Below are 27,308 nucleotides of genomic sequence, written 5' to 3' on the forward strand. Positions count from 1 at the left end.
TAAGCTGATATCGTTTTATACCATTTATGTAGTATACGTGGCAGTTTTTTCGAAAATAATATTATTTTTTTTTACTCCTTAATTTGTTCGACGAAAACAGATCAAACCGGCTTTGAATTTGATAAATCAAAATTATGACAACTTTTTTGATATAAATGTCAAATTTTGGATGAACATATTTTGATCTAAAATTTAAGGAAGTGATGCACCTTGCTTGATATTCAAATCTTTTATATAGATTCTTGTCATATTTTTATACCAGAAGATTAGGATTATAACAGAAATGCATTCTAACAACAATAACAAATCTCTAAATTTATATTTCGTATTATTTGATGACCCAAAATCTAGTTTAGGTAAATTAGGTAAATTTTTACATTTATATTTCACAAGGTTAATCATTTTTGACAAATATCACCTCTCATCCTCTTAACCTAATGTTTAATATTTTATTATTATTTTCATGGCTGAAATGTAATAAAAGATATTTATATAAGGCTGACAAATAATGACAGTTAGAAGTTTTCTGAATTCTTCTAATAATTGCAATTCTTCTTCACAAAAAAGTAAAATAAAAATAAATATATTGTATAACATGGATAAATCAGAAAGAAACTAATCTCTGAAACAAAATTTCAAAATTTAGATGGGAAAGTTGAGGTAAAGGTAAATGTGAATATCTCATTAAACACATTTACATGAGAGTTTTAAAATTGTATCTATGCACAATTGAAATTTCATCTTTGTGTATAAAACCTATAGTATATAGAATAATCGTTTGATTTTAAGAGCGGTGCCAAATGGGTGCAAGAGTGGTGACATTAGCTCGTGCATTTTTTTACAATCAATTGTCAATTGGGGTGGCGCAACAGTCCGTTGTGAACCAGGGCCTAGTGACTTACAACTCTCAACCATTCCTGTGTGCGAGTACTGTTGTCAAGAATGGAAGGGACCTACAATTTTAGGCCGAATCCGAACGGCTAGTTTTGAGAAAGCACTCTTTCATGACAAGAATTACTCTTGAAGGATTTGTCAATTCCTCGCAAGAGGCAGTACCCGCGAAAATTAATTTTTTTTCAATTAAGGTGGCACAGGCAGGGATTGAACCCAAGACCCCTTGCATGACAGTCCAACGCACTAACCATCATGCCACGGGCATTTTTTTACAATCTTTGTATATAAAACTTCCAACGCCAACTAGAGGCTTCGGTGAAAGTAAAAAAGATGCTCCATGATGATACTATAGACTTTATAAAAAAAGATGTAATACCTTCATGTATGCAGATATTATAAATTAGTGCCATAATACAGACATTATGGATACATAAACCTGCATCTACAGTTATGAAGAAAATAGAATAGGATAGATGCTTGTCAAATAATGGAATGTGTGGATAAGTGAGTAAATTTAAGATAAACATTTGTTATAGATCTTCCCTTATTCTGCATTTATAAAGATTGCTTCAACATAATTTGTTTGACCAGCCGCTTATGGTGATCATTGAAAATTTCAATCATTTCGCGTTTTTCTTTTTTAGTTCAGAGCAGAGCTCGAACTGTCAAAACATAATTGTGTTTCTTTTTGAGCTCTGATCGTTCAGAGCTTCAAATTCGTGTTTATTTTTTAGTTCTAAACATGTTCAGAGCGCGCTCTGTGAGCTTAAATTAAAATAACAGAGTAAAATGCTGACCACAAACAATTTGATATTTGAAAGCCGGGAAATTAAAAAAAATCATTGTCAGCAGAATACAAATTGCGGAAGTGGCTGGTCGCTCTAGTGCAGAAGGTAAGATAATTTAGAAAAAATAAAAATCATGACAGTTTAGTGCTCAAGTTGTTTCATATTTAAATCAGAGAGCTGTGGACATATTTGCTCAAAACTCCACTCCACTCTAAACTGTTCGCTTAAACTCTGCTCAGTGCTCAGCTCTGAACTTAAAAAGAAAAACGCCAGTTGACAAAAATTTAATAAGTTAAACGCACTGGAACAATCTATCATTGGAATTGCATGGAATTGAACCAGAAATCTGTGGAACAAACATTTGTTTAGTTTTTTGACAAAATAGAATTAGATGTTTGTGAAAATGAATTTTCGTTAGAAACACTGACCTGCAATTGGAATGCCCAATCCAAACGGCTGATTTGAAAAAACACTTGTCAGTTTCTTGAAAGACAGTACCCGTAAAAAAATGTTTTGAGGTACAGTTAGGGATTGAATCCAACACCTCCAGCATGACAGTCCTACGCAGTAATTATCACTAAACGGATACTACAGTCAATTTCAGTATTAGCCCTGAATATCATTTTAACTTTAAGTAAAATAAAATGATTGAAATAACAGGAAAATTATAATCTAACCACTAGTGGAAATAGTGATATTTTTTTTAAAATTTTGTCTATACATTATAAATACATATAAATATTTCGTAATGATATTACGTTTTATTTTATTAAAGCATTTCTTCATTTCCTAACTAACAATTAAATTTTTTGGCAAAATTTGAATTGGAATGAATTTAAATTGACATGAAATTTCAACTTATAAAATTAGAAGATATATTGTGTAGTAATGGAAATACAAGAAAAATTGTCAAGTAAGAATTTCCGCATGTAAAACGGTATTTTTATACGTGCAATCTGCAATTATTTGACAAAAAGCTGACCGGGATATCTCAAAGAGTGACTACACTAAAACAAACATGTTCTTTATATCTGCATTATGACACTTACTATAAACTGCTTTCAGTCAGTATAAGATCTCTGCATTTAGGGTTTAGTATCTTTTGGTGGCATCCTCTTCTTGTGCATATTTTAAACTTCTGAATGGTGTTAGTCCACCATTAGCGGTAGATCGAGCGAAAAGTGAACTGCGCCTTAAAAGTCAATTTACAAACCAACCTGGCAGTGCTGTTTTGAAACTTTTTGCATGTCAACTGTCAAATCACTTTGACAGTTGATTGTTCTTTTTTTTGTTCGGCATTAAGCATCGCACGTGGAAATTATTGAAATCATAAAAATTAGAAAAATAATCATTAGTTTTTACTTTTCACTATCAATTTAATCGTTTCAAAAATCAAAATGCTTGCAAAAGGAGTGAAACGACCTGCTCCATCCAGCGAGGATGGTCCTTCAAAAACCAAAATAGTTAAAACAAAGACTGACAAATCTGGAGTTAACAAATCAAAACCTAAAAACCTATTCAAAGGAAAACCAACGAAACCTCTAGCTGGAAAACTCCCAAATGCAAAAGGTGAACGTAAAAAAAAGGACGAACCCGAAGCGAAACCAGAAAAAACAGACTGGCGTAAATTCAAGCAAGATAAGAAAGAACTCAAATTGAAGCGAAAGCAAACCAAAGGCTCGTATGATGTGGCTGCCGAAGCAAAACGCATCTATGAAAAACTTAAATGGTATTTATCAATTTATTTAACTCTTAATATTTACATTTTTTCTATATTCATTTTCCTTACAATTTTGTAGCAGAAAATCTGGAAACAAATCTGCTGAGGCAGAAAAACTTTACGAGTTGGTGAGGGGAGAAATGCTCAAGAAATTTGTGTTGGCACATGACACAGCTCGTATAGTTCAAACTATGATCAAATGCGCATCACCGGCTATACGTACTAGTATTTCTGAGGTAAGTCCAAAGCATTCTAAAATGCAGACAAAAACATTCAATGTCGAGTTTTGTTTTTTTACTAGGAACTCCTTCCTCAAGTCGTAGAAATGGCCATTTCAAAGTATGCACACTTTTGTGTAGTGACAATGTTCAAGTATGGAAGTGCGGGAATCAAAACTAAACTAGTGGATTCTCTTTTAGGAAACGTTGTTCGCTTGGCATGTCACAATATTTCGAGCAAGATTTTGGATAACGCCTATTTAACTCATGCCACGCCACAGCAAAAAATTTACATGCGTCAAGAATTCTATGGAGATTTATACAAAAAGGTAAATACCAATTTTAGTTAGAGAAATGAAACGTTTAGCGGAGAAGGAATAGTTTAAGTTGCTTGTCCTTAAAGTGTTATTTCGCGATAAAACTCCTGAAAGTCGGTCTCTAGTGGTGCCATTGAAGAGTAATTGTTTTTTAGATTCGACTTTACTAGTTAAGTTTTGAGAGATGAATTTTTGAAAGTACTTTCATAACCATGTTGAAAACAGCATGTTTCATACAAGCTAAGAACACATTAGTCTAAATTGTTGACACTATTCCTAGAAAAGAAAACAAACATTTTGGGTCAAACAATTAACGGATCGTCGCCAGTTTGGTGCGACTCTATTGTAGAGCTTCATATTGGAGATGTTCTATATTCCATTTCTTTTTCGCTTCTGTCTCCAAATACTTTTGTGTGGTTGTTTCACAAAACTGCGAAAGACTCATATGTTGGCAACGCCAAACCAACTACTTTTTGAATTGCGAATACGAAGAGAATGGAAGAAGGAAGTCAGTCAGCTTTGTGATCTCTACCAGGAAGGACGTGACTTCTGAATTGTCAGCCATCTTAAATATAAACTAAATTTACTAATTTTGATTCTTATTCTATTTTACTTGATTAATAAAACTATTATCTTAAAACTTATTTGTTTACTGACTTTAAAACATAACAAAGTGGCGACGAGGATTTAAAGTAATTACACGCGGTACTCAAAAAAAAAAAAAAAAAAAAAATCATGTCTACATCACTTGATTCAGTGGTTGGAAAGCTTTTAGTACAGCAACAGGAGGCTGCTGAGCGCCAACAACATCTAATTGAAAAGCTCACCAAACTAATGGAAAATTCCTCCAACAAAGCTTCACAGGCATCACAGCAACAACTTCAAGCTGGACAACAAGAAGCATTGATGGATGTAATTGGAAAAAGCATACACGAGTTTAGGTATGAGCCTGAAAATAACAGCACTTTTTCACATTGGTACGGTCGCTACGAAATGCATTTCAAAGAGGATGCAAAAACGCTTCCAGATGATTCGAAAGTACGGTTGTTGTTACGTAGACTTAGTCAACAAGTTTATGAACGGTATGCAGATTGTATCTTGCCAAGAAAACCACAAGAACTTAGATTCGAGGACACAGTCACAGAACTCAAGAAGCTGTTTGACACGAAAGAATCGCTGTTCAGCATTCGCTACAAATGCTTACAAATTACCAAAAATGATGCTGAAGATTTTATTGCCTATGCAGGCAAAGTAAACAAGCAATGCGAGCATTTTAAGCATGCAGCCATGTCGACAAATCAATTTAAATGTTTGATCTTTATAATTGGATTAAATTCATCCACTTATAATGACATTCGTAGCAAATTACTTACAATGCTTGATACAGATGCTGAAATAACACTAGAAAAATTGATCACAGAGACTCAACGAATATTGATAGTGAAAAGTGATTCGCACCTTTTAGAAGCAAAAGATACAGCCATCAATGCTGTTTCTTCTAAAAAAAACACTCGCAATCAATTTTCAAGCAACAGCATTAGTGATCATCAAAAAGTTCAGCATAAACGTATCGACGCACCAAGAAGACCATGTTGGCAATGTGGTGCCATGCATTTTGTAAAAGATTGCACATATACACAACACAAGTGCAACATTTGTAACAAGCAAGGGCATAAGGATGGCTATTGTGCATGTTTCCAGAAACAAACACAAGGGGATTCACCTAACACCTCAAGGCCCAACACAGCAAAGCCCAAAAACGCTAACAACAAATTCAACAGCAACAAAAAGCAAGCCTTCAGGCAAAATGTTATAAAATCAAGTCCGCATAGCACCATACATTGTGTTGGCAACTACACTTCGGACCGAAAGTTTGTCACAGTCGAAATATCTGCGAAGCAAATTAAACTTCAATTCGATACAGCAGCAGACATCACGATTATTTCGAAAACAAACTGGATTAAATTGGGTCGTCCTAATCTACAGCCATGTAAGCGCAGCGCATCAGATGCATCACGAAATATACTTCCACTCATCGGCATGTTCACTACACAAATCCGGCACAAGAACGAAGTAAAAATAGCTACAGTTTATGTAACAAGTCTTCCCAGTTTAAATATTTTCGGAATTGACCTAATTGAAAAATTTGGCTACTGGAACTTACCCATAAACTCTATTTGCAACGCAATCACAGCAGATATGAGTAAGGATTTAGTTCTCAAAGAGGTCCAGCAAAAGTTTCCGGATGTGGTTTCTTCAAAAACAGGCCACTGTACCAAATTTCAATTGCGGTTAGAGCTAAAACCTGATTCCAAGCCCGTTTACATTCCAAAAAGAGATGTTCCATATGGAGTTGCAGATCTAGTGGAAGCTGAATTGAAGAGACTAGAAAACTCTGGTATCATAACACCAATCACACACTCAGATTGGGCAGCACCTATTGTCGTGGTACGTAAACCTAACAATAAAATTCGTATCTGTCCAGACTACTCCACAGGTTTAAACAACTGCTTGGAACCAAATGCTCATCCAATTCCTACTCCGGATGAAATGTTTGCTAAGACATCAAATTGCACAATATTTAGCAACATTGACCTTTCCGATGCATACATGCAATTTGAGGTAGATGATGATTCGAAGAAACTTCTCACCATGAACACACACAAGGGACTCTTCTTGATGAATCGTTTAGCTCCTGGATCGAAGCCAGCATCCGGACTGTTTCAAAGAGCAATTGAAATAATTTTGCAAGGCATTGATGGAGTCGCTGCATACCTTGACGACATCTACATCGCAACAAAAACATTGCACGGGAACTACAACGTTGTTATGGAAGTCATAAAACGTCTTAATGATCATGGCCTTACCATCAACTGGTCAAAATGTGAATTATTTAAGACATCCATCAAATATCTTGGACACATAATCGATGCCAATGGAATTCGTCCAGATCCAGCAAAAATCGATTCCATTCAACGTATGCCAAGACCAACCAACATTTCTGAACTACGTTCTTTCCTGGGTGCAGTGAATTATTATGGAAAATTCATTTCTAGCATGAGACAGCTTCGACATCCGCTTGATGAAATGCTGAAAGCAGACACTAGCTGGGAATGGACCGACAAATGTGAAAGTGCCTTCAAGAAATTTAAAGAAATTTTACTTTCCGACCTACTGCTTACACACTACGATCCAACAATTCCAATCTTCGTAGCAGCAGACGCTTCAATGGTAGGCATCGGTGCTCAAATCTTCCACAAAATGCCTGATGGAACAGAAAAAGTAATATACCATGTCTCACGCGCACTCACACTTTCAGAGAAGCGTTATAGTCAAATTGAGAAGGAGGGTCTTGCTCTCGTTTTCGCATGTAAAAAGTTCCACAAAATGATTTATGGTCGTCAATTTACTCTTCTTACGGATCATAAACCGCTTCTCAAAATATTTGGTTCAAAAAAGGGTATTCCTACACACACCGCCAACCGGTTGCAGAGATGGGCTCTCATTCTTATGAGCTATGATTTCCAAATACAACATGTTTCTACAAAGGAATTTGGAAATGTTGATGTTTTGTCAAGACTCATCGATGGACAAAAGCAACAGATCGAAGAAGATTTCATAGTGGCACAAATCGAAAGTGAAATAAAAACCATTCTTGAAGACAACATTGTTCACCTGCCAGTCACACTCAACATGGTACGAAAAGAAACAAGCAAAGACACTACGCTTCTCAAAATTTTCAATTGCATTGAAAATGGTTGGCCAAAGTCTTCGAAGAACCTTCCTTTAGATGTCATTCCATTTTTCAACCGACATGAAACCATCACCATAGTAGATAACTGCCTTATGACATTAGATAGAGTTATTATTCCTGCCATTTTTCAACGAAGGATCCTGAAACAGCTACACAGAGGTCATCAAGGAATACAGCGCATGAAATCCATAGCACGATCATACGTTTACTGGCCCAAAATCGATACTGACATCGAGAACCATGTCAAACAGTGTCAAAATTGTGCATCCGTTGCAAAATCTCCGACAAAAACAGAACTCAGTTCTTGGCCAGTACCACATGAACCCTTGGAGAGGATTCACATAGACATCGGTGGACCAGTTCGAGGTAAATATTACTTAGTAATGGTAGATTCTTATTCCAAATGGCCAGAAGTAGCGCAAATAACGACAATAACAACAACTGAAATAATAAATCAACTACACGAATTTGTGAGCAGATATGGTCAACCAAAAACAATTGTGTCTGACAACGGTACACAGTTTACCAGCTCCAATTTCAAAAGATTTTGCGATGAAAGGGGAATTCAGCATATCAGAACACCACCTTACCACCCGCAGTCCAATGGGCAAGCTGAGCGCTTTGTTGACATCATAAAAAGAGCTCTAGCTAAATCATATACCGAGTACTCCACGGATGACAAAGCAAACTTGCTTGTATTCCTTTCCCAGTATCGTGCTACACCTAATCCAAGCGCATCTGAGGGTAAATCACCGTCTGAATGTTTCATCGGTAGAAAACTTTCAACTCCTTTGGATTTATTGAAACCGAAAACAACAACAGATCTAATGAAGAATTCATCTATGGAAGAAGCATTCAACAAAAAACACGGGGCGATACCAAGATACTTCAAAGCAGGTGATAAAGTATTTGCAAAGACATTCCAGCGTAACAAAATGTTTTGGAGTTCTGGTGTGATTATCGAAAGAATAGGCCAAGTGTTGTATAACGTTCTAATTCAAACAAATCGACGAAACCAATTGATAAGATCTCACACAAATCAGCTGAAGCAACGTTTTACTGAAGATATGCCTACGGTCGACTCATATCCAACAAATTTTGAGCCTGATGATATTCAACCCACTACTGAAGACGTTTCTACTAGTCCCAATTCTGAAGCAACTAGAAACCCGATTGAACGCAATGAAGATGAACTTCAAGACTCCACTGCATCAAGATTAGAAGAGTTAACCAGTCCTGTACTACGCAGGTCTACAAGGATAAGGCGTCCTCCGATTCGCCTTGATCTTTAATTCAACACAGAGGGATGTTGGCAACGCCAAACCAACTACTTTTTGAATTGCGAATACGAAGAGAATGGAAGAAGGAAGTCAGTCAGCTTTGTGATCTCTACCAGGAAGGACGTGACTTCTGAATTGTCAGCCATCTTAAATATAAACTAAATTTACTAATTTTGATTCTTATTCTATTTTACTTGATTAATAAAACTATTATCTTAAAACTTATTTGTTTACTGACTTTAAAACATAACATCATATTTTTCTTCGTGCCCATCATCTACTGTACACTGCTTTTCCATGTTTACTCTCGTAACTCGGATATAATTTAAGTGTCCTCTTGCAAGTTACTAAAAGAAAATACAATGTTCGGAGCCAAAAATGAATCCTCTGTTAGTTGTTCTCAACGCTTTGTTCGCTTCTATCGAGAGTGGCAATGGTATATATACCTTCATTATAAGTTAGAACAATGCGAGCATTGAGATAATAAGAAACTAGCTTTGTAAGAGTATTTTCATGGAGTCTTTTTGTGCTATTTAAGAAAAAGCTTAAAGACAGAAATATGAGCCATCACCTTCATAACCTTTCTGTGTTGAGTTTGATTGCGAAGTTGTTCAATAGATGTTAAAGTTTATTCCATATATTTCCTTTGCCTGAGATACACATACTAAGAATTTATAGCTGTGTTCGGTTTCCTCTGTCTAAGTTCTACCCATAGATTACGGCATTCAAATTGTGCTCAGCTATAAGGCCAAACGATATTATTTGGGTGTTCTAAACACCTTATGACTCCCCATTAGTAAAATGCGAATATATGAATGAATATGAAAAGCTAAGAGTATCATCGCAAGAACCAAAAAATAAATCACAGACCAGTGATAACTTCAGACTCTGCTGGATACCAGTTCACAACGATGTACATAGGAACGAGAGAGCTGATGAGCTGAACCAATTCAGTATAGACTTAATTTAAGGCACCTCTTCCTGTGAATAAAAACGCATCATTCGTAACAAGACACTAAAAAAAAATTAAAAATGGAAATACCTTGAAACCTGTCCAACGGCCAGGAAACTATGGCCCGCATTCCACAATACAAAGTCCCATTCAAAGAAGCATCTAGACAAAGAATACTTGTACGAAAAACCCACAAATCATAACCTTCATTTAAACACCAAACGACTTTGACTCTTTTAACCATTTTTAAATCTCGAAACTAAAAACCAATGGTATCTATAAGTGATTATTATAAAAACAATTTGCGGCTTGCTACCGATGACATGAGCCCACTACACTACACTACCAGCACTATGCCACACTAGAAACAAGTTATTGGGCATTAATTCTTCAATGGTCTTGAAGAACTGGAGAATAAAATCATTTACTTTTCGTCTATTTATTCAGGATATCACAATGCACCTACATTGATCTAAGTATGGCGATACAGTCATCAATCTTCAGCCCATCAACCTAACCTAACCAGGCCAGTTATTTATGGAGCAGCTTCGACTGTTCCAAGTATTTTAGAAATGTCTTTTCCGAAGGTCCACTTAACTGAGTCCAATTCAAAATACACCTTGGAGTTTCTCTATAAGTGTGTAGTCACGGATTTTAAGTTACCTGCTCAATCTGGATGAATGATTTTCTTGCAACTTGTTCAACTTTCTCAATGATTAAATCTGAGTATGTCAATCATTGATGATTTCCCTACAATGATGTAAAACTGGTATGGTCCAATGTTTCCATTAGTTTGTTAAGGATTAGCGAGAGTCCTGTGTTAGTGCTGCTTTGCACTGTGGAACTTTTATAATTATCGATTTTATGCGTCCACATACAATTAATCAGCTCGGCTGGCATGCCATCGTCTTTCGAAACTGTTTTTAGTCTTAAACAACTTTTAGCCTTCTTTCTTCCGATATCTTGTTGAGAAAATCAAGAGATTTGCTGCAAATGACTTGTTTTCTTTATGACTAACATTTTTTCCCTATTTTATTTAGTCAAAAGATGATTCTGTTAAGGAATTATCCGACACGTATAAAGAAACAAAACACATGAAAGCTGCTATTCTAGGTTCAGTCAAATCCAATCTAGACCATGTGGCTAATAAGAAACTCGTTGACAGTTCACTAGTTCATGCAATAATTTTGGAATACCTAAAAGAATGTGAAGAAGACAAAATAGAAGAAACTGTTACAATGTATTCCAGCCTGATACCACTTCTATTAACAACAAAAGAAGGATGTGAAGCTGCTGTGCTTTGTTTCTGGCACTCAACACCAAAAAATAGACGTGTAAGTAAATAGAATAAAATTATTCGTTATTTTTATACATATGTATACAATATTTTTCAATGAAATTAAATTTCTTTTTTTCTATTCAGGCCATCGTAAAAACAATTAAAGAACATTTAGTTAAAATCTGCACTCACGAACAAGGTCATGTGTTTGTTATTGCAATGGTTAATGCATTGGACGACACAAAGGCTACGAAAAAAGCCATTTTCGATCCAATTCTTGCTGATTTACAAACCATTGCTGCCAATCAATGGGGTCGTCGTGTTATTGAATGGTTTGTTTCGCCTGGTGATACAAAGAGTTTCCATCCAAATTTTACATCGTACATTGAAGAAGGCTTGAAATATGGCAAAAAAGACAAGGAATTGAGAAGAAAGGAAATATTTGAACAAATCGAAGAACCAATTGCAAAGGCCATAGCTGATGCACCTGAATTTTGGTTTGCTGATGGCCATATTGGATTGGTGACGGCAAATTTACTGAATAAATGTAAGTAGATATTTAATCTATTAGTGAGTTTTTAAGAATTTCTAATAAATAATATAGTAGTACCAGTGGCTTGAGTGCAATTCCTATCTGTCTTACGACACCTAATTTATTTAATAAATAATATGCCAAGTGGTGTTAGAGTAGAAAAGAAATCTTACTGAGTGAATTTTCGTTCAGGTTAATTCGTTAATAGGTTCTGAAATTTCGGGTTAAATATTTTGCAATATAAGTCATGAAAAGACTGAAAATATCGTAGAATTGAAGAGTTCATGTCTGTGGGATTCTTATCTTTGAAAATGCTTGATTATTATAAGGTTATTAATTGTTTTTACTCCACATCTTAAAGCAATTTAACAATTACCCTTATCATAAGCTCCCTCGTAGTTCCGAACATTTTGTTCCACTACGAATACGAACAAATTCATATCATAGGCCCCGAACGAAATGTGAAAAAGCATTGCCACCCAGAAACCATTTATTCGGACTTTCGGAATCAGCTGGTAAACGTCAAAATGTAAAAATCAAAATTGAAATTTAATCTTGGATCTTGCTTTTTGTGTATTTTTTAAAATGGATTCATTTGCAATCGCTATTTTTGCAATAAATGAAGAAAATTTGCAACGAAAAAGCGGATTAAAAATACATAGGAACATTTTAAGGGATGCATTTAATCCTGAAATCTATCTTCTTAAACTGTATACATATGGTCCATATCCAGATTCAGAAAAAAACTATAGAGTTAACAAAGCAGCATTTAAATACTTATTGGAGAAGCTGGATCAAGAACTGAACCCGTGTGTGTTCTCATTTTCAATCACACCTATCAGCAGACTAGCAGCTTTACTCAGATTCCTGGCAGAAGGATGGTATCAATACGGCGTAGGAAAAGATTTCGAGATTGGAATGGCACAGTCTACGTTTTTTTTATTATCTTCAACAACTTCGTTAAGTTGTTGATTTTGGTCTTCCAAAGAACTGTTGAAGCCAAACAAACGAGAGCTTTTAACTCCATTTGTTGATGTTTCAAGACCAGTTAACTTGATAACACTTTCTTCAAGGTCTGAAAAAGAATGCGTTCTCTTCATTCCACCACCTGTAACCTTGATTTCTTTTTTATTTTCTACTAGTTTTCTTTTAATATACGCCTTCCAGTCTAACTATACCTAAAACAAAGAGAGATTTTAGAAAGACCTTTTTGCAGCATTATGTAATTTAAATGTACCTTCCTCCAGCTGCTGGCATCCTTTACAGGTGGACCAAGGCTGTTTAGTTCTTCTTTTACTTTATCCCAAAAGGCGGTGACTTTCTCTTTTGTTGCTTTTGTGTACCCTTAAGCAATTTCAGGGTTTTCTTGTAGTAAATCCAATAGCCTTTGGTACTGTGTTTTGTTTGTAATTACTTTTTTGGACCTTTAAAAACAAAGTATATATATTTTTCAGAATAATTTTGTATTTGAGCTTACATTTTTGTCAATTTGTATCTGTTCGTAGAAAAATCTGTCAAACTTAGTAAGTTTCATTTAGTTCTATTGATACCACTTTTCAGAACTCCGAATTTCGTAGCAGAATGTTTCCATACGAACGGAGCTATGATACCTTTTTTCGGGATTCGTAGAACGAATCTATTACGTCGGGGCGTGTGATAAGGCTGAATGTTTAAACAACTTGGCCACAACCATCTCAATAAGCCCTTAGGACTGATAAAGTGATTTTATAGTTTTCTTGAAAATGTAACACTTTCCGATGAAATGGATTGCGTCATCTCTTTACGCTAATTAGCCCATATTATACTCCTGCGGTAAATCGGATATGTGTGTGCCATACCCTTTAGGCTTAGTGATTCCCTCGGAATCTTGACCGTTGTAGCAGTCAAATTTATCTTGATCAAGTCTCAGAAGTAGTTTCTCTCTGCGAGATTATGGTTCAGGTTCAATCTACTGTATGTTTTCCTTAATATTGAACCCGAAGCTTCAGCTGCATACTATGCTCTACATTTTGTATCTACCTTTGATTTGATGTCGAGCAGAAGGGCTTTGATGTTCGATATATGTATTTTGAACATTTAATTTAAAATTTATATCGCAACCTTCTGCAAGATATGTTCAATCACTGTACCAGCTATTTTAGACTTGTATTGCTTTAAGAACTAAACTTTGCTGACTAGCGATTCGCCTGGACTGGTACAATGATTGGACATGTCTTGCAGAAGGATGCGATATAAATTTTTAAAACATATCGAAAATCAAAGCCCTTCTACACGGCTTCATATCAAATATACACTGCCGCTCATCTAAATAGGTTCACAAATATTTTTACCTCACTGTTGGCCTCTCTTCATATGTATTGCAATGACACATCTCTTTTATATATGTAAAGAAAGAGCATCATTATGTGCTTGTTTTGGGAAAAATTAATTAGTCTTAAATCTTACCTTTATTCTTCCACGGTAGCTAGACTAAATGTTATCATAAAAACAAGCATTTTTTTGGCTCATCTGAATAGGTTCAACGGATGAAATGGAATAAAACAATCAAATTATTTAAACTCCATAAATTATTTTACCCTTTTGTTTTGTATGATTATTTAACAATAGTTAATAATGAGTGTTGAATGGAACTATACAATTTTTCCAAGTATTGAAGCGAAATTTCTGACCAGGCTTTTTTAATGGCTGCGATTAATGACTTTTTGTCTTTGAACTGCCTCCATGACTATACTTTACCTAAGAGAAGTCCCCACACATTCTCTATTATGTTAAGGTCAGGGGAGTATGGAGGCCACACCAGCATCTCCACATTTTGGCTCTCTTTCCACTGCCTTGCTGTCCTCGCTGTATGGGTAGGGACATTATCATGTTGGAATGTCCACGATATTGGCCCAAAGAGATCAGAAATCTGTAGGAAGGCCTTTTCTAACACACCTTTATAAGAATTTGCATTCATTCTCGATGTAACAAATTGGAGCTTTAAGGCTCCGTAGAAGAAAATAGCTCCCCACACCATAACACTGCCTTACCGCTATACAGCCGACTCTAATAATGCTCCCTTTTTCGAAGGTCATAAAAGTAATAATTATAGCCGTCAGGGCCCTCTAACTTTACCTTTTTTTCATCTGAAAAAATCGTTTTACCGTAGCTAAAGTGCAATTGACACCGGTTTTTATTTTTGACACGGAATCATAAAAATTAAAAGCTGTTCTGATGATAGCACGTTTATCAGTCTTTGATAAGGCCGTATAAGTTCCTCCTTTCATGTTTTTTTTCATAATTTTGGACATATCGCAAGTAACTGCCTACCAAATTTTGACTTCTTTTGAATTTCTTCGCCATAAGTCGTTGGCTTAGTCCTGATTCCCGAAATGCTTTTATTTTGCCTTTTTTTTCTTTGCTTAAAGATTTTCCGCGACCCTTTTTCACCGTTAATAGGAAAAACACACTAACTTTATTGACCGATAAAATTTCGGTTACAATTAACACGCAACTCACCACAAACTGCAATTTTTGCTGTTGAACCTATTCAAATGAGCCAAAAAAATGCTTGTTTTTATAAATACATTTAATCTAACTACCGTGGGAGATTAACGGTAAGCTTTAAGACACATTTTTTTCTCCCAAAGCAAGCACATAATGATGCCATTACATATATAAAAAAGATGTGTCATTGCAATACATATGAAGAGAGGCCAACAGTGAGGTGAAAATATTCAGATGAGCGGCAGTGGAAATAAAAAATGTAGAGCTTTAAGGTTTTTAAGATCCACAGACTACAGTAGTCGCTTGTTCTGTTTATCATGAGTTGTAATGCTTCCGGGGAAAAAATAAACATATCATTTGTTAAAACAATTAATTATTACTCAACCCTACCAAGAAGGTAATCGATAAGATTATCTATGACAAGCAAAAAAATAGGTTGGGAACCAATATGCAATTATTTATCATTAAGAGTGTTTTAATAATATATTCAAAACTTTTCTTGATTGAGTAGGTTAGGTTAGGTTGGAGTGGCTGTCAAGATGTCATTGACACACGTAGACCTCAAGGGTCCATTGTGATAACACTAATGAGGTTACTCATGGGAGAGTAATAAATTTAAACAAACCATTTTGTACTTTTAATAAAGTTAGAGAGACGTTTTGTGTCAATCGTTGCCAGTTCACTGGTGTTATCAAAGAAGGGATTACCGAGAAAGTAATTCCTTCTAATGGAGAGTGCTGGACATGTACACAGAAGGTGTTGGACTGTTTCCTCTTCCTCCTCGTCCATGCAGCTTCTACAGAAGTCATTTGTGTAGACCCCTAGCCTCAGAGCATGTCTTCGTATGAGGCAGTGTCCCGTTATTACTCCAATTGTAGAGCTTATACTTTGTCTGCTCAGTGATATCAAGCTCTTTGACCGTTTTAAGTCAATACTTGGCCATATTTGCTTGGTTGCTAGGCAGGTGGTACTTTGTGACATCTAGCATTTGTTGTTTCTAGAGCATATTGCTTGAGAAGATATTTGCATGTAGCAAGTGGTGTTCCTATGTTATGTTTTTGTCTAACATAAGGCAGAAGTGTTCCGTTTTTGGCGAGCTCATCGGCTTTGCAATTTCCCGGAATGTCTCTGTGGCCCGGCACCCAAATGAGGTGAATGTTAGACTGTCCGTCATCTCATTCAGAGATGATTGACAATCGTGGACTGTTCGAGAGTTTGTGGAGACCGACGCGAGAGATTTAAGAGCGGCTTGGCTGTCTGAGAAGATTCGTATATCCTTACAAGATATAACGTTTTCTTTGAGCCAGGATAGTGCTTCTTTAATCGCCATTACTTCTGCCTGGAATACACTACATTGATTGGGAAGTCTATATTATAGACTGAGATTCAGTTGTTCTGAAAAGATACCACTTCCAACTCCGTGATCGGTCTTTGAACCGTCAGTATAGAAGTGTACCGCATCGTCTTCCAGGGGTCCCTCTTCTTCCCAGGAGGATCTTGAAGGGATGGACACATGGAATCTTTTACCAAATACCATTTTTGGGATGGTATAGTCTAAGCGATCTGGGATAGATCTGAAATTGTCTAGAATAGTAGTATGTCCAGTATTGTTACTGGTCCATTGAGAGGTCGCTCTAAGCCTTACACATGAGTTGGCAGCCACCTTTTTAGAGAAGATGTCAAGTGGTGTTAGGTTTAAAAGCACTTCCAGTGCTGCGGTTGGTGTTGTGCGAAGTGCACCTGTGATGCACATACCTGCTGACCGCTGGACTTTAATAAGCTTATTTAGATTAACCATCTTGTCCAGTGCGGTCCACCATACGACGGCTCCATAAATGAGTATCAGCCTGATTACCGAAGTGTATAGCCAGTGGGTTATTTTTGGGGAGAAGCCCCATTTTGATCCTATGGCCTTTTTACAAGTAAAAAGCGCTACAGTAGCCTTTTTGACTCTTTCATCAATATTTGCCTTCCAATTTAGTTTTTTGTCTAAAATAAGGCCCAAATATTTAGCTTGATCGGAAAAGCTTAATGGTATTTCTCTAATCTTGGGTGGGCTAATCTGAGGAATTTTATATTGATTAGCAAACTCTTCGTAAAAAAGTTCACAGGTCGTGCCACACTAAATTAAATTTCTTTTCTCTGGTACTTTCATTTTTCATTGCTGACATAGTAAGGATAATCATGTTGGATTTATTAAGATTAACAAATTGTTTCGAGGCTTCTCAGTGTTTTTCCGATTGATTCTGCAGCAGAATGATTTCATCTGATTCCATTTAAAATAGAGAACGATCATTTCAACATTCGAAAAAGACTTCAGCGTTTTTTAAATATAAATAATAATCTAATATGAATAAAATTATGATTGTAGAAAACGCTCATGTTTCTTATTTTTGTTTTCAGTGACATCGACTAACTTCACAAATGCTGCACAATCTTTGGCCAACCTAATTTGTAAACCTGATTGGACAGCTTCTGCATCAGAACCTGGCAAAGAAGCCGATACAGTACGTTCTTTCTGTTATTTCTATCTAAAAAATTGACATTATTTCATTTGTATTATTTCATTAGCCTGAAACTGTCGAAGGAATTGTTCATGCTGGCTTGCATGTTGTTCTTAAGAAAATTATTAAACATGATTCAGAGCGAAGCAAGGAAAACCAAGAAGAGACATTTGGTGCGATACTATCAAATACTATTACAGATGAAACTGTAAGTACATTATACACATGATAGTCCAAAAATTCTTCGTACAGCAGCTTTCTTTTTGTTGATTAAATATTTATTACAACAATATATTAAAAACCGTTTTTGAAAATAACAATCACAATTTGTTTAAATTTGGTAAAAAGGTAAAGGTGGAAACTAACTTTTTTTCAATATTGCCACTTTGGTTTTTACATTTATTCCTAGTACCTTTTTTTTCGAAAAACACTGAAATAGTTTGTTGTACGGAGACTTTTTGGACTAAGCGTATATCTCTCCTTGAAAATAAATCGTTAACTAAAACATTTTTTTAAATAATTTCTTAGGTAAAATGTTGGTTAACTCATAACAGAGGCTGTTTCATTCTTCTGAATGTCATCGAAAACAACGCAAAAGAAGCAACAAACACCCTTAAGCAACTAATTAAGGATAATATTAAAATTCTAAAGGGACAAAGTACAGCAGGAAGTAAACTTTTGTTAAAGAAAATTGAAAATTAGATTTTAAGTTTTTATATATTTCATTGTTTTTTTTTTTTTTGTAATGTTAGAGATTAATTAAAGATATTTTTTAATCTACGCAACTAATTTTGACTTGTTTTGTATTTTTATTGTGTACGAAGAATTAAATGCAGTCCGGAATCAGTTTCAATAATTTTTGACATTTTTCCAACTTTCAAACTGAAGGAAGCATCTTCGAATGGTTTTTGCATTTGTCCTTAAAAAAAACGTTAAAAAAAAGTATAAAAGACAAATTATTGTGAATATTTAAATAAACTTACCTCGTCCAAACATTCCAAGATCACCTCCACGTTTAGCTGAACTGCAGTCAGAATATTTCTCAGCGAGTTCATGCAAAGTCGCTTCTCCAGATTCAATCTTATGAACAAATAAACAAACATATTTATTGAGTGTTTTGAAAAAGTTTCAAGATTGGAGGCATAAAATGTATGTTTGGATTAATATAATACCTGTTTCTTATACTCCTCAAGAATTGTGCGTGCTTCTTCTTTGGAACGTGTAATGTTGTCTTCTCGCCAGGAACTTGGCCGTCGACTTTTATTGTGCTTTACTAGCAAATGGGAACAACGGACTTCGTTGGGACCCTATGTAACAAGGAAGCTTATTAGATTTGTATGGTCTTTTTTTTGACTCAAATTATAAATAAATGGTCTTTGTTTTGCAAATGAAAATGATCGATAGTATGATAAAACACCTTATTCATTTTTGTTTTTCTAAAGTTAGTTAGTTAGTTAGCGTCGCTGTTGCAAGAATAGCTCAGACTTAACATTAAAAGAGATACAGTGGCTATTGAAAAACATAAGCAATCGTTTTTAATATTTAATATTATGAGAAAATTAGTTGTCACAAATTTTCTTATTCCGATTTCAAACTTTGTTGATACAACATCTTTCTTTGTTATATAAATTAATATATTATATCCTGTTTGTAAAACAACCAGACTATAATAAACTAGTTGATGACTTGTGTGATGAAGATGAAACTGTTGAAGACTCTGGTGATGTTACCATAACTGAAGATACAGTTAGTGAAGACTTGGAAGATGAACATCATACTGTCAGCGATGGTGCAGCTGTGCTCCCTTCGCAAAATTACAACAGTGATTTTCAAGGCGAGGCTACTGTAAGACGCAGCGAACAGGAGCGCCGACCTCCAAGTAAGTTTGATGATTATTACATGAGTTATAGAGCAACTTCTGCGGATGAATTTTTAACAGGTGTTCCGAATTCTTTTGGTGAAATCAATTCCTGCTCTGATGCTGCAAAATGGTATAAGGCTATTCAAGACGAACTCTCTTCAATGAACGAAAACAAATTTTGGCAAGTGGTCAGAAAACCGAATAATGCGAAGATTTTGAAACCGAAGTGGATCTTCCAAATTAAAGTTAACGAGAGGTGAGCCGACAAGATATAAGGCCAGACTCGTAGTAAAGGGATTTATTATGACGAAACCTACTCACCCGTTGCGAAATTGACAACCATACGAATTGTGTTAGCTGTTGGACTGTACAAAAACCTGATATTCCACCAATTAGTTGTAAAGACTGCATTTTTTCATGGTGAGTTGAAGGAAGAACTTTATATGGCTGTTCCAGAAGGGGTTTCCGAAGCAGATGGAAATGTTTGTCACTTACTCAAATCCATTTACGGCTTAAAGCAAGCACCTCGATGTTGGAACAAAAAGTTTAACGATTTTCTTCTTCAATTGGCATTTAAAAGATCCAATCACGACTATTGTTTGTACACCAAGATCGGACTAGGAGAAGATGACATCATAATACTTATTCTGTATGTTGATGATTTACTCATTGCTGGAAAAAGCTTAAGACAAATAGAGCAATTAAAGACAAATTTGGAAAAGACATTCAAGATGTCAGACTGCGGGAATCTTAAATATTTTCTTGGAATTAAGATTGATGTTCATGAAAACGAAATACATTTATCGCAAGTATCCAACATTGAAAAAGTTTTAAGCAAGTTTAGGAAAAAGGACTACAACTTAAAAAGACAATAACTGAAATTACACTTGACAAGCCCTACAGAGAATTGCTTGGAAGCTTAATGTATATTATGATGTGGGTTAGACCGGATATGTGTTTTCCAGTTGGATACTTGGGAAGATACCAACAAAACCCATCAGAAATTCATTGGCAAGCTCTCAAACGAATTGTGAGATATTTAAAAGGGACTAAAAAAAAAAAAACTTGTTTTCGAAGTAAGTAGTCCTAATCCTTGATATACGTTTAAAGTTTATGGATGTACTGTGTCATGGTCTAGCAAAAAGCAAACTACTGTTGCGACTTCTTCAAGTGAAGACATTTGGATCCGAGGCATATTAAAAGACCTTAAGCAAATTATCATGGAACCTGCAATAATTTACGAAGACAGTAAGGGATGTATTGGAATGGCTACAAATTAAAAGAGCAAACGGTCTAAACTTATAAATATAAAACACCACTTTATTCGAGATCACATTCAAAATGGACTGATTGAAATCAATAGTTCCAATAGAACAAAGGATCAACTTGCAGACGTTCTTACAAAATCCCTTGATTCAACACGTTTTCAAGATTTATGTTTAAGACTTGGTTTAAACGATTGAGAAGGGGTATTGAAAAACATAAGCAATCGTTTTTAATATTTAATATTATGAGAAAACTAGTTGTCACAAATTTTCTTATTCCGATTTCAAACGTTGTTGATACAACATCTTTTTTTGTTATATAAATAAATATATTATATCCTGTTTGTAAAACAACAAGACTCTAATAGCGGCTAATTGGCTGAGTAATCAAATATTGGGTTCAACGTAACGACCGTTTCTATTGTATGGAGTCCGCCATCTAACTTTGTTTTTAAACTAGTGCTTATTTCGTGAATGGTAATACTTGTATCATGTCTGATTTGATAGATTAGTTTTATCCTTTCGCTGTACGAATATGGTTGTGTTTACGGTTGAACAACGCTGGGAAATATTGCCTGCGATCGACTTAGAGAAGATGCTGATTTGGCTAAAAAAATCGTCTTTTCGGGTTTTGATTTTCGCGGGTTTGTAAACAAGCAAAATTATCGAATTTGGGGCAGAGAAAACCCGCACGCACACATTGAAAAGCCGATACACCCAAAACGAGTCAATGTTTGGTGCGGATTTTGGTCCAGAGGCATTCAATGGCGATGTTATTTATGAACATATCTTCTGCAATTTATCTGCAGTTGCTCGATTGTAAATCTGACTTTATAAACATGTCTAATGCATGTTTATGACAACACCCGTACTTCTTACCTTGCCTTTGACAATTTTTGGTAGAAATTAATGTTTTGGGCGAACCAAAGAATTCATAATATCAAATGACATGTAATAAGACAACACTCGAAGCATTTTAACTTATATAATACGTATTTTTTAAAGTTGATAGACTTTACGAATTTTAATACAAATTGGTAAATTATATTGCAATTGTAAAAACATTTTTTTTTATATATTCAATACCTCACAGATGTTTGTTTTTAAGAAAATGAAGTTTCGAAGACGTAAGATATTAAGCTCTACAGCAACATTTTACTACGTTGTATTAGCTATAGCTTTGAAACAAAATTATTTGCAGCGTTTAACATCCTATTCCATCAACTTTACCAATCTACGTTTTTTGTTATGCACTAGGAAGTGGGTTTTCAAACATGTTTTTAAGAAGGAATTAAAGCCATGTAAGAAGATGTTATGCTAAAGAACTCAGCTTCATTACAAAGATAAGGGTTTGTCATTTTTTTTTAAAGAAAGTAGTAAGCTTGTAGCAAGCGTATTATAAAAAAAAAATTGGTTCTAAACAATGACTTTAATCCTAGCCTATTTAAATTTAAATCTATCGATGAACAGTTTAAGTTATATAAAATGCCCATTCGACTTAAAGCTTCATTCCTCCATAATTAGTTCTATGGAAGTCAATATGTATAAAATCAAATGTACGCATGCGATGAGTTCCACCTCGGTAATTCAAATCAGAATACGATGTTCATAGGGAGGCAGATCATAAGGATCATCCCAAAGAAACCCCTTTAAAGAAAAGCGAATAAAATTATGTTAATTGATTCAATACGATTTTTATGAATTTCGTAATAGGGAGTCCATACCTGCGAAGTATATTCAAGATGAGGGCGAACATGACAATTGTACAGTAAAAAGAGTAACATAGGTATCATTAAATTTCATTGTCCAGCGTTTTATAAAATCAATCATAGAACTTGCTTTATAAACAATAAAATAATTAATGTGATGTGTAAATTCAAAGTTGAATAATCAAACACACAACCGATTCGTTTTTTAGTAAAAGTAATCGGCTGGCATTTTAATTGGTTGAGTGAAAGGCTATTTTTCCCACACCAAAATGTGAAACTATCAATGTCGGCTTGTAAAAGAAAACGATCATGGGTGGACTTTATTATTTTAAAAATCTTCATATCGTCAGTAAAAATGAGAAGTTCACTTGAGCGTAGACATGACGATACGTTGTTAATAGAAAGAATGAAGAGAAAAGGGCCAATATGGCTTTCCTGGGGAACTCCATATTGAGCAATAAAAGGTTCAGAATGACAGTTTCTAAATTTTACCTCATAGGATCTGTGATTTGATCCACGCTAAGAAAAATGGTGGAAAACCAAGTCTTTAAGTTTAAATAAATAATTCCGTGGATAAGTTGGTCAAACGCTTTAGAAAAGTCAGTGTATACACAGTCAACTTCATAACCCTGTTCTAACATATGTTTGAGAATGTGAGTAAATTTCACAAACAACTTGTTCAAACAATTTAGGAATAGAAGAAAGCTTTGCAATGTGCCTGTAGTTTGTTATATCCGCCTTGTTACCTTTCTTGAAAATTGGTGTTAGAAATGATTTCTTTTATATGCTGGGAAATTTGCCTATTTTTACAGAAAGTTTGAATAAGAACGTAAAGGGTTCAACTAAAGCATTACTTCACTTTTTAAGTACTACTATCAGGGGAATACCATTGGGACCGGCTGAGCAGTCATCATTTAACGTAGATAAAAGATCAAGGACCGTACTCTGTAGCATGGACTACAGGTAGGTATGGGACTACAGCTAGTTTGCGAAAAGAAGTGAAGATTATGAAAATATACTTCATCAACTTCTTCAGGGCTATTAACAAATGACTCACGAAAATTTGTTGCGTTACAGATATCAACAGTTTTATCTAACGAAAGGTTCTTGTAAGTGAAGTTAACTGGAAAGCCATCTGATTTTTTCTTTGAGTTTACAAAATTCCAAAATTTTTTAGGATTATCTTTCAAAGAGGTGCCTATATCAGTAACATAACAAGCATATAAAAAATTAGAAAGAGACTTAAATTGGTTAAAGAGTTCAACATAAAAAGAGAAGTTGATTGGAGACAGAGTCTTGAGATACGTTTTCCATGCCTTATTTCTTTTGTTACGCAGTAAACGCAATTCTTTCGTGTACCAAGGATGGCTAAAGTTTGTGTTTCTTGATTTCTTTATGGGTACATTTTTTTCAAAACAATAATTAAGGATCTTATAAAAAGTTGAAACTGCTTCGTCAATGTTAGAAAATGCTAATGTATCAGCAATTTGCGAAATGGTTAAATCTTCAGACATCTGCTGGAAATTGACTCTTCTGAAATCAAAATTATATAAGCAATCAAAGGAATTACTGTGTTCAGTAAGTTGATTACTTAAGTAAAAAAAAAGTCCAAAGCGGGGTGATATTTATCAATATTAGTAATTCCTGATCTAGATTCTAGAACAAGAGTACTAATAGCGTCAGAAGAAAAGACTAAATCGAGAATTCAATTTTTTGAGTTTTTAATACAGCTTGTTTGCTGTAAGTCAGTAAGAAGGACTTTATCGAGAAGAGATAGAAGGAGACGTTTAAAATGAAAATAGTCTTAGTTCAATTGATAATTCAAATGGAAAAGATACAGAAGAAAAGAAATATGTATTTTTTACCTCTATAAGAACACCTCCACCTAAATCCTTTGCACTACCAACATAACGATCATTTCTGTAAACTTCGAACTCTTGACTAAAAGTTCTGTGTCGGAAAAGCTTGAAATAATCTACGTTTCTGACAAAACTAATACGTTGTGTGGAAATGATTGGGAGTTAAGAAAAATGTCAGCAGTCTTGCTACGAAGTCCCTTTACGTTTTGGTAGAAGAGCGCAAGCCCGTTAAGATTTTTGACTTGGTTTTCAAAGAAACACTTTGTTTTTGACTTTGAGTAAATTCTTTGAATAAAGTCTCTGCGGGCCGAGGCTCAAATTTCGACCACTCTTTCCAGCAATTGGGGCTGTATGTCAGCAATAACGCGTCGAATTTTTTCTTTCAATACTTCAATCTTCTCGGGTTTATCTTTTGGACAAGCGACTTCACATGACCGCACCAAAAATAGTCCAGCTGTGTTAAAACTCACCAAAAGTTTTCTCTGATTTTTTCGTTGCGTCGCACGTAATAAATTAGCACAATTTTAAAACGTTTTTCAGGAGTATTTAATCAAACTGAGCATAAATCAAGTGAAAGTTATCAAAAAGACAAACTCCTTAAAAAGTATGGCCAGATTGAAAACCACCAATCTAAGTAAAACAACCCTTATATTGATAAAAATTGATCAACAATTATCACTTATCGATCTATAGCTGACCTTCGCAAAGGGAGAATAATGGGACGTTTCTTGGTAAGACAATGATTAAAGAAAACAATTCGTTTTTAGCTTTATACTATTAGCAACGTTTATCACAGATTGTGGGCATCTTTTGAATTGGATAATTTAGTACCACCGGGCGATTTGTTTTGCACGATCACTAAATACTTTACTAGCCAGTTTGGCAATCTTGAGAATGTAAAATTTGTGGATATTTTCTGTGATGATTTGAAGAATTTTCCATATTTCAAAAGAAAAAATCCAACCCAGTCATTCGAATAATTTGGGTAGGTATACATTTTTACCTGTTTTGCGGCTGGCTCCGTTGGCATGTCCCATTGGGATTCCTTTGTATAGATATTTAAATAATAAGTCATTCCTGAAATTAGAAAAATGTATGTATGCATATTGTTTTTCAAAGCAGAAAATATTTAAGAAAAATTAAAAAAAAGTTATCAAAACACAAGCCGGCGACAAGAATAGTAGCAAAAATCGATTTTACTTATTTGCAAAATTATATTCGTTTCTCTTAAAATACCTGTGGATCGACTTGTGCGAACTTCCCATCCTTCAGGAACAGTTTTTTCTGTAGTATCGGACATAGTATTTTAATGTTTTTTACAACAAATTGTGCTTATTTTTATTTTAAAAAGAAATGCTTGTTTGAGTGAAATGCGGTTTGCAAAATTTTTGGGAATTAATTTTTTTAGAAGCTTCCAATTTTTGACAGATGTTTCAATAAAAGTGATGCCAAAATGATTACACAAATTTGGTATAGTATAAAGGTAACGTTGCATTGATGTAATTTCCGTAAATGTACATTTTAGTATGAACAAGCCTCATATAGAAATCTTTCAGTTAATACATAAGACATCAGACATGACCACAGAGATAATTCTATTATTATTCACGTCTCTGTTTTTTTATCTCATTTAATTTTCTTGCTAAGAAAGAGATGGAATGCGTTTGGTTTGACAGTAAATCAAATGACTTGCCTACACACACCTCAACTAAGTTGAAAACATTCACATCAACTTGAACAAATTCAAAATCTTTTGATTTTCTTCCAACTCAATCGTCAACCTTCAAAAAAATCAAATTCAAGCCCACACACGAGTTGATTTGATGAAATTGACATTAAATTGAAAGACAAGTTGAACTGTGTATGGAGTGCTTAAAGTTTAAAGTTCCACTAAGTAAAATCTATTAAGCTGGACATACACGACTGCACCAATTGACTCAATGCTATTTGAACCCGGTCTAATGGACACGGTCCAAATTTCCCCAGCATACACAAGCGAACCACATCCATTTTGACAGATTAATTATATTTTTATATTTTTCATTTCGAGCACAAACACAAATACATATGTATCTGGATAATAATCAACATAAAAAGGGATATTATAAAATAATTAAAAGATTCCTAGCCATTTGTTCAGAAAAACATCTTAACATTACGAAAAGTGTAAGTAAAAAGAATGTCCGAAATAATAATGCGCTATAATAAAATTTGGAAGCTGATCCAGAAAAAATAAAAAGAGAGGAAAAGAGACATTCAAAATTTGTTTGGGTTCATTTAAACCAAAAATTTGATGTGGAACGTATAATGAGCTGATAAACTTAGAGATGTCATATATAACTTTGATTTGACCAATGTAAAAGGAAATTTAAAATTTCACAAAGAAAAGCAATCAAAACCAAAGGAAAACAAAAGTTTAAGACTAGGAGCGCACATGCAACTTTTAGTTTCAAAACTGTTTGGTTTCTCAACCGAGCACTACAGCCTTATATGAGAGTCGGCGCACATGCAGCATCTATTCTGTCGCTGATTCGAGCAACTTTTTAGTTTGTGTGTTTGACACGAGCTAGACTATCACCTCGAACCGATTCCTTAGTTTGTGTCACAAGGAATTATAGATAACTGCGCGGACATTGAATAATTTTCTGTAAGTGCAAGAAAGAGAAAAATGTAATCAAGGTGAATAAATGTTTCCTGGGTATTGGTTTATTTCGTTGATTACTTTCGGACTTGCTTATGTGCGCGATGGTAGTACCCGTGACATGATGGTTAGTTCGATGGACTTTCATGCGAGAGGTCTTGGGTTCGATCCCTGCCTATGCCACCTAAAGTTTTTTTCACGGGTACGGGTACGAGGAATTGACAAATTTTCCAGGGGTAATACTTGTCA

The 27,308-nt window shown here is 34.8% G+C and overlaps 2 protein-coding genes across 2 annotated transcripts; one reads left to right on the top strand and one right to left on the bottom strand.

Moving 5' to 3' along the window:
• Nucleotides 1-2,971: 2,971 nt before the first annotated feature.
• On the top strand, nt 2,972-18,527 carry LOC129945496 (protein penguin). Its single transcript, XM_056055281.1, has 8 exons — nt 2,972-3,411; nt 3,482-3,638; nt 3,704-3,949; nt 10,964-11,257; nt 11,347-11,749; nt 17,624-17,727; nt 17,792-17,932; nt 18,253-18,527. Exons 1-8 carry the CDS (start codon nt 3,080-3,082, stop codon nt 18,424-18,426), a joined length of 1,851 nt encoding a protein of 616 aa, XP_055911256.1. The 5' UTR covers nt 2,972-3,079; the 3' UTR covers nt 18,427-18,527.
• On the bottom strand, nt 18,423-25,846 carry LOC129945497 (putative peptidyl-prolyl cis-trans isomerase dodo). The gene is made up of 5 exons (XM_056055282.1): nt 25,655-25,846; nt 25,422-25,495; nt 18,897-19,031; nt 18,708-18,804; nt 18,423-18,643 (listed from the first exon to the last, which is right to left on the bottom strand). Exons 1-5 carry the CDS (start codon nt 25,716-25,718, stop codon nt 18,534-18,536), a joined length of 480 nt encoding a protein of 159 aa, XP_055911257.1. The 5' UTR covers nt 25,719-25,846; the 3' UTR covers nt 18,423-18,533.
• Between the last annotated feature and the right edge of the window lie 1,462 nt (nt 25,847-27,308).

This window comes from Eupeodes corollae, chromosome 2 (assembly GCF_945859685.1).
Source record: "Eupeodes corollae chromosome 2, idEupCoro1.1, whole genome shotgun sequence".
Taxonomy (NCBI): Eukaryota; Metazoa; Arthropoda; class Insecta; order Diptera; family Syrphidae; genus Eupeodes; species Eupeodes corollae.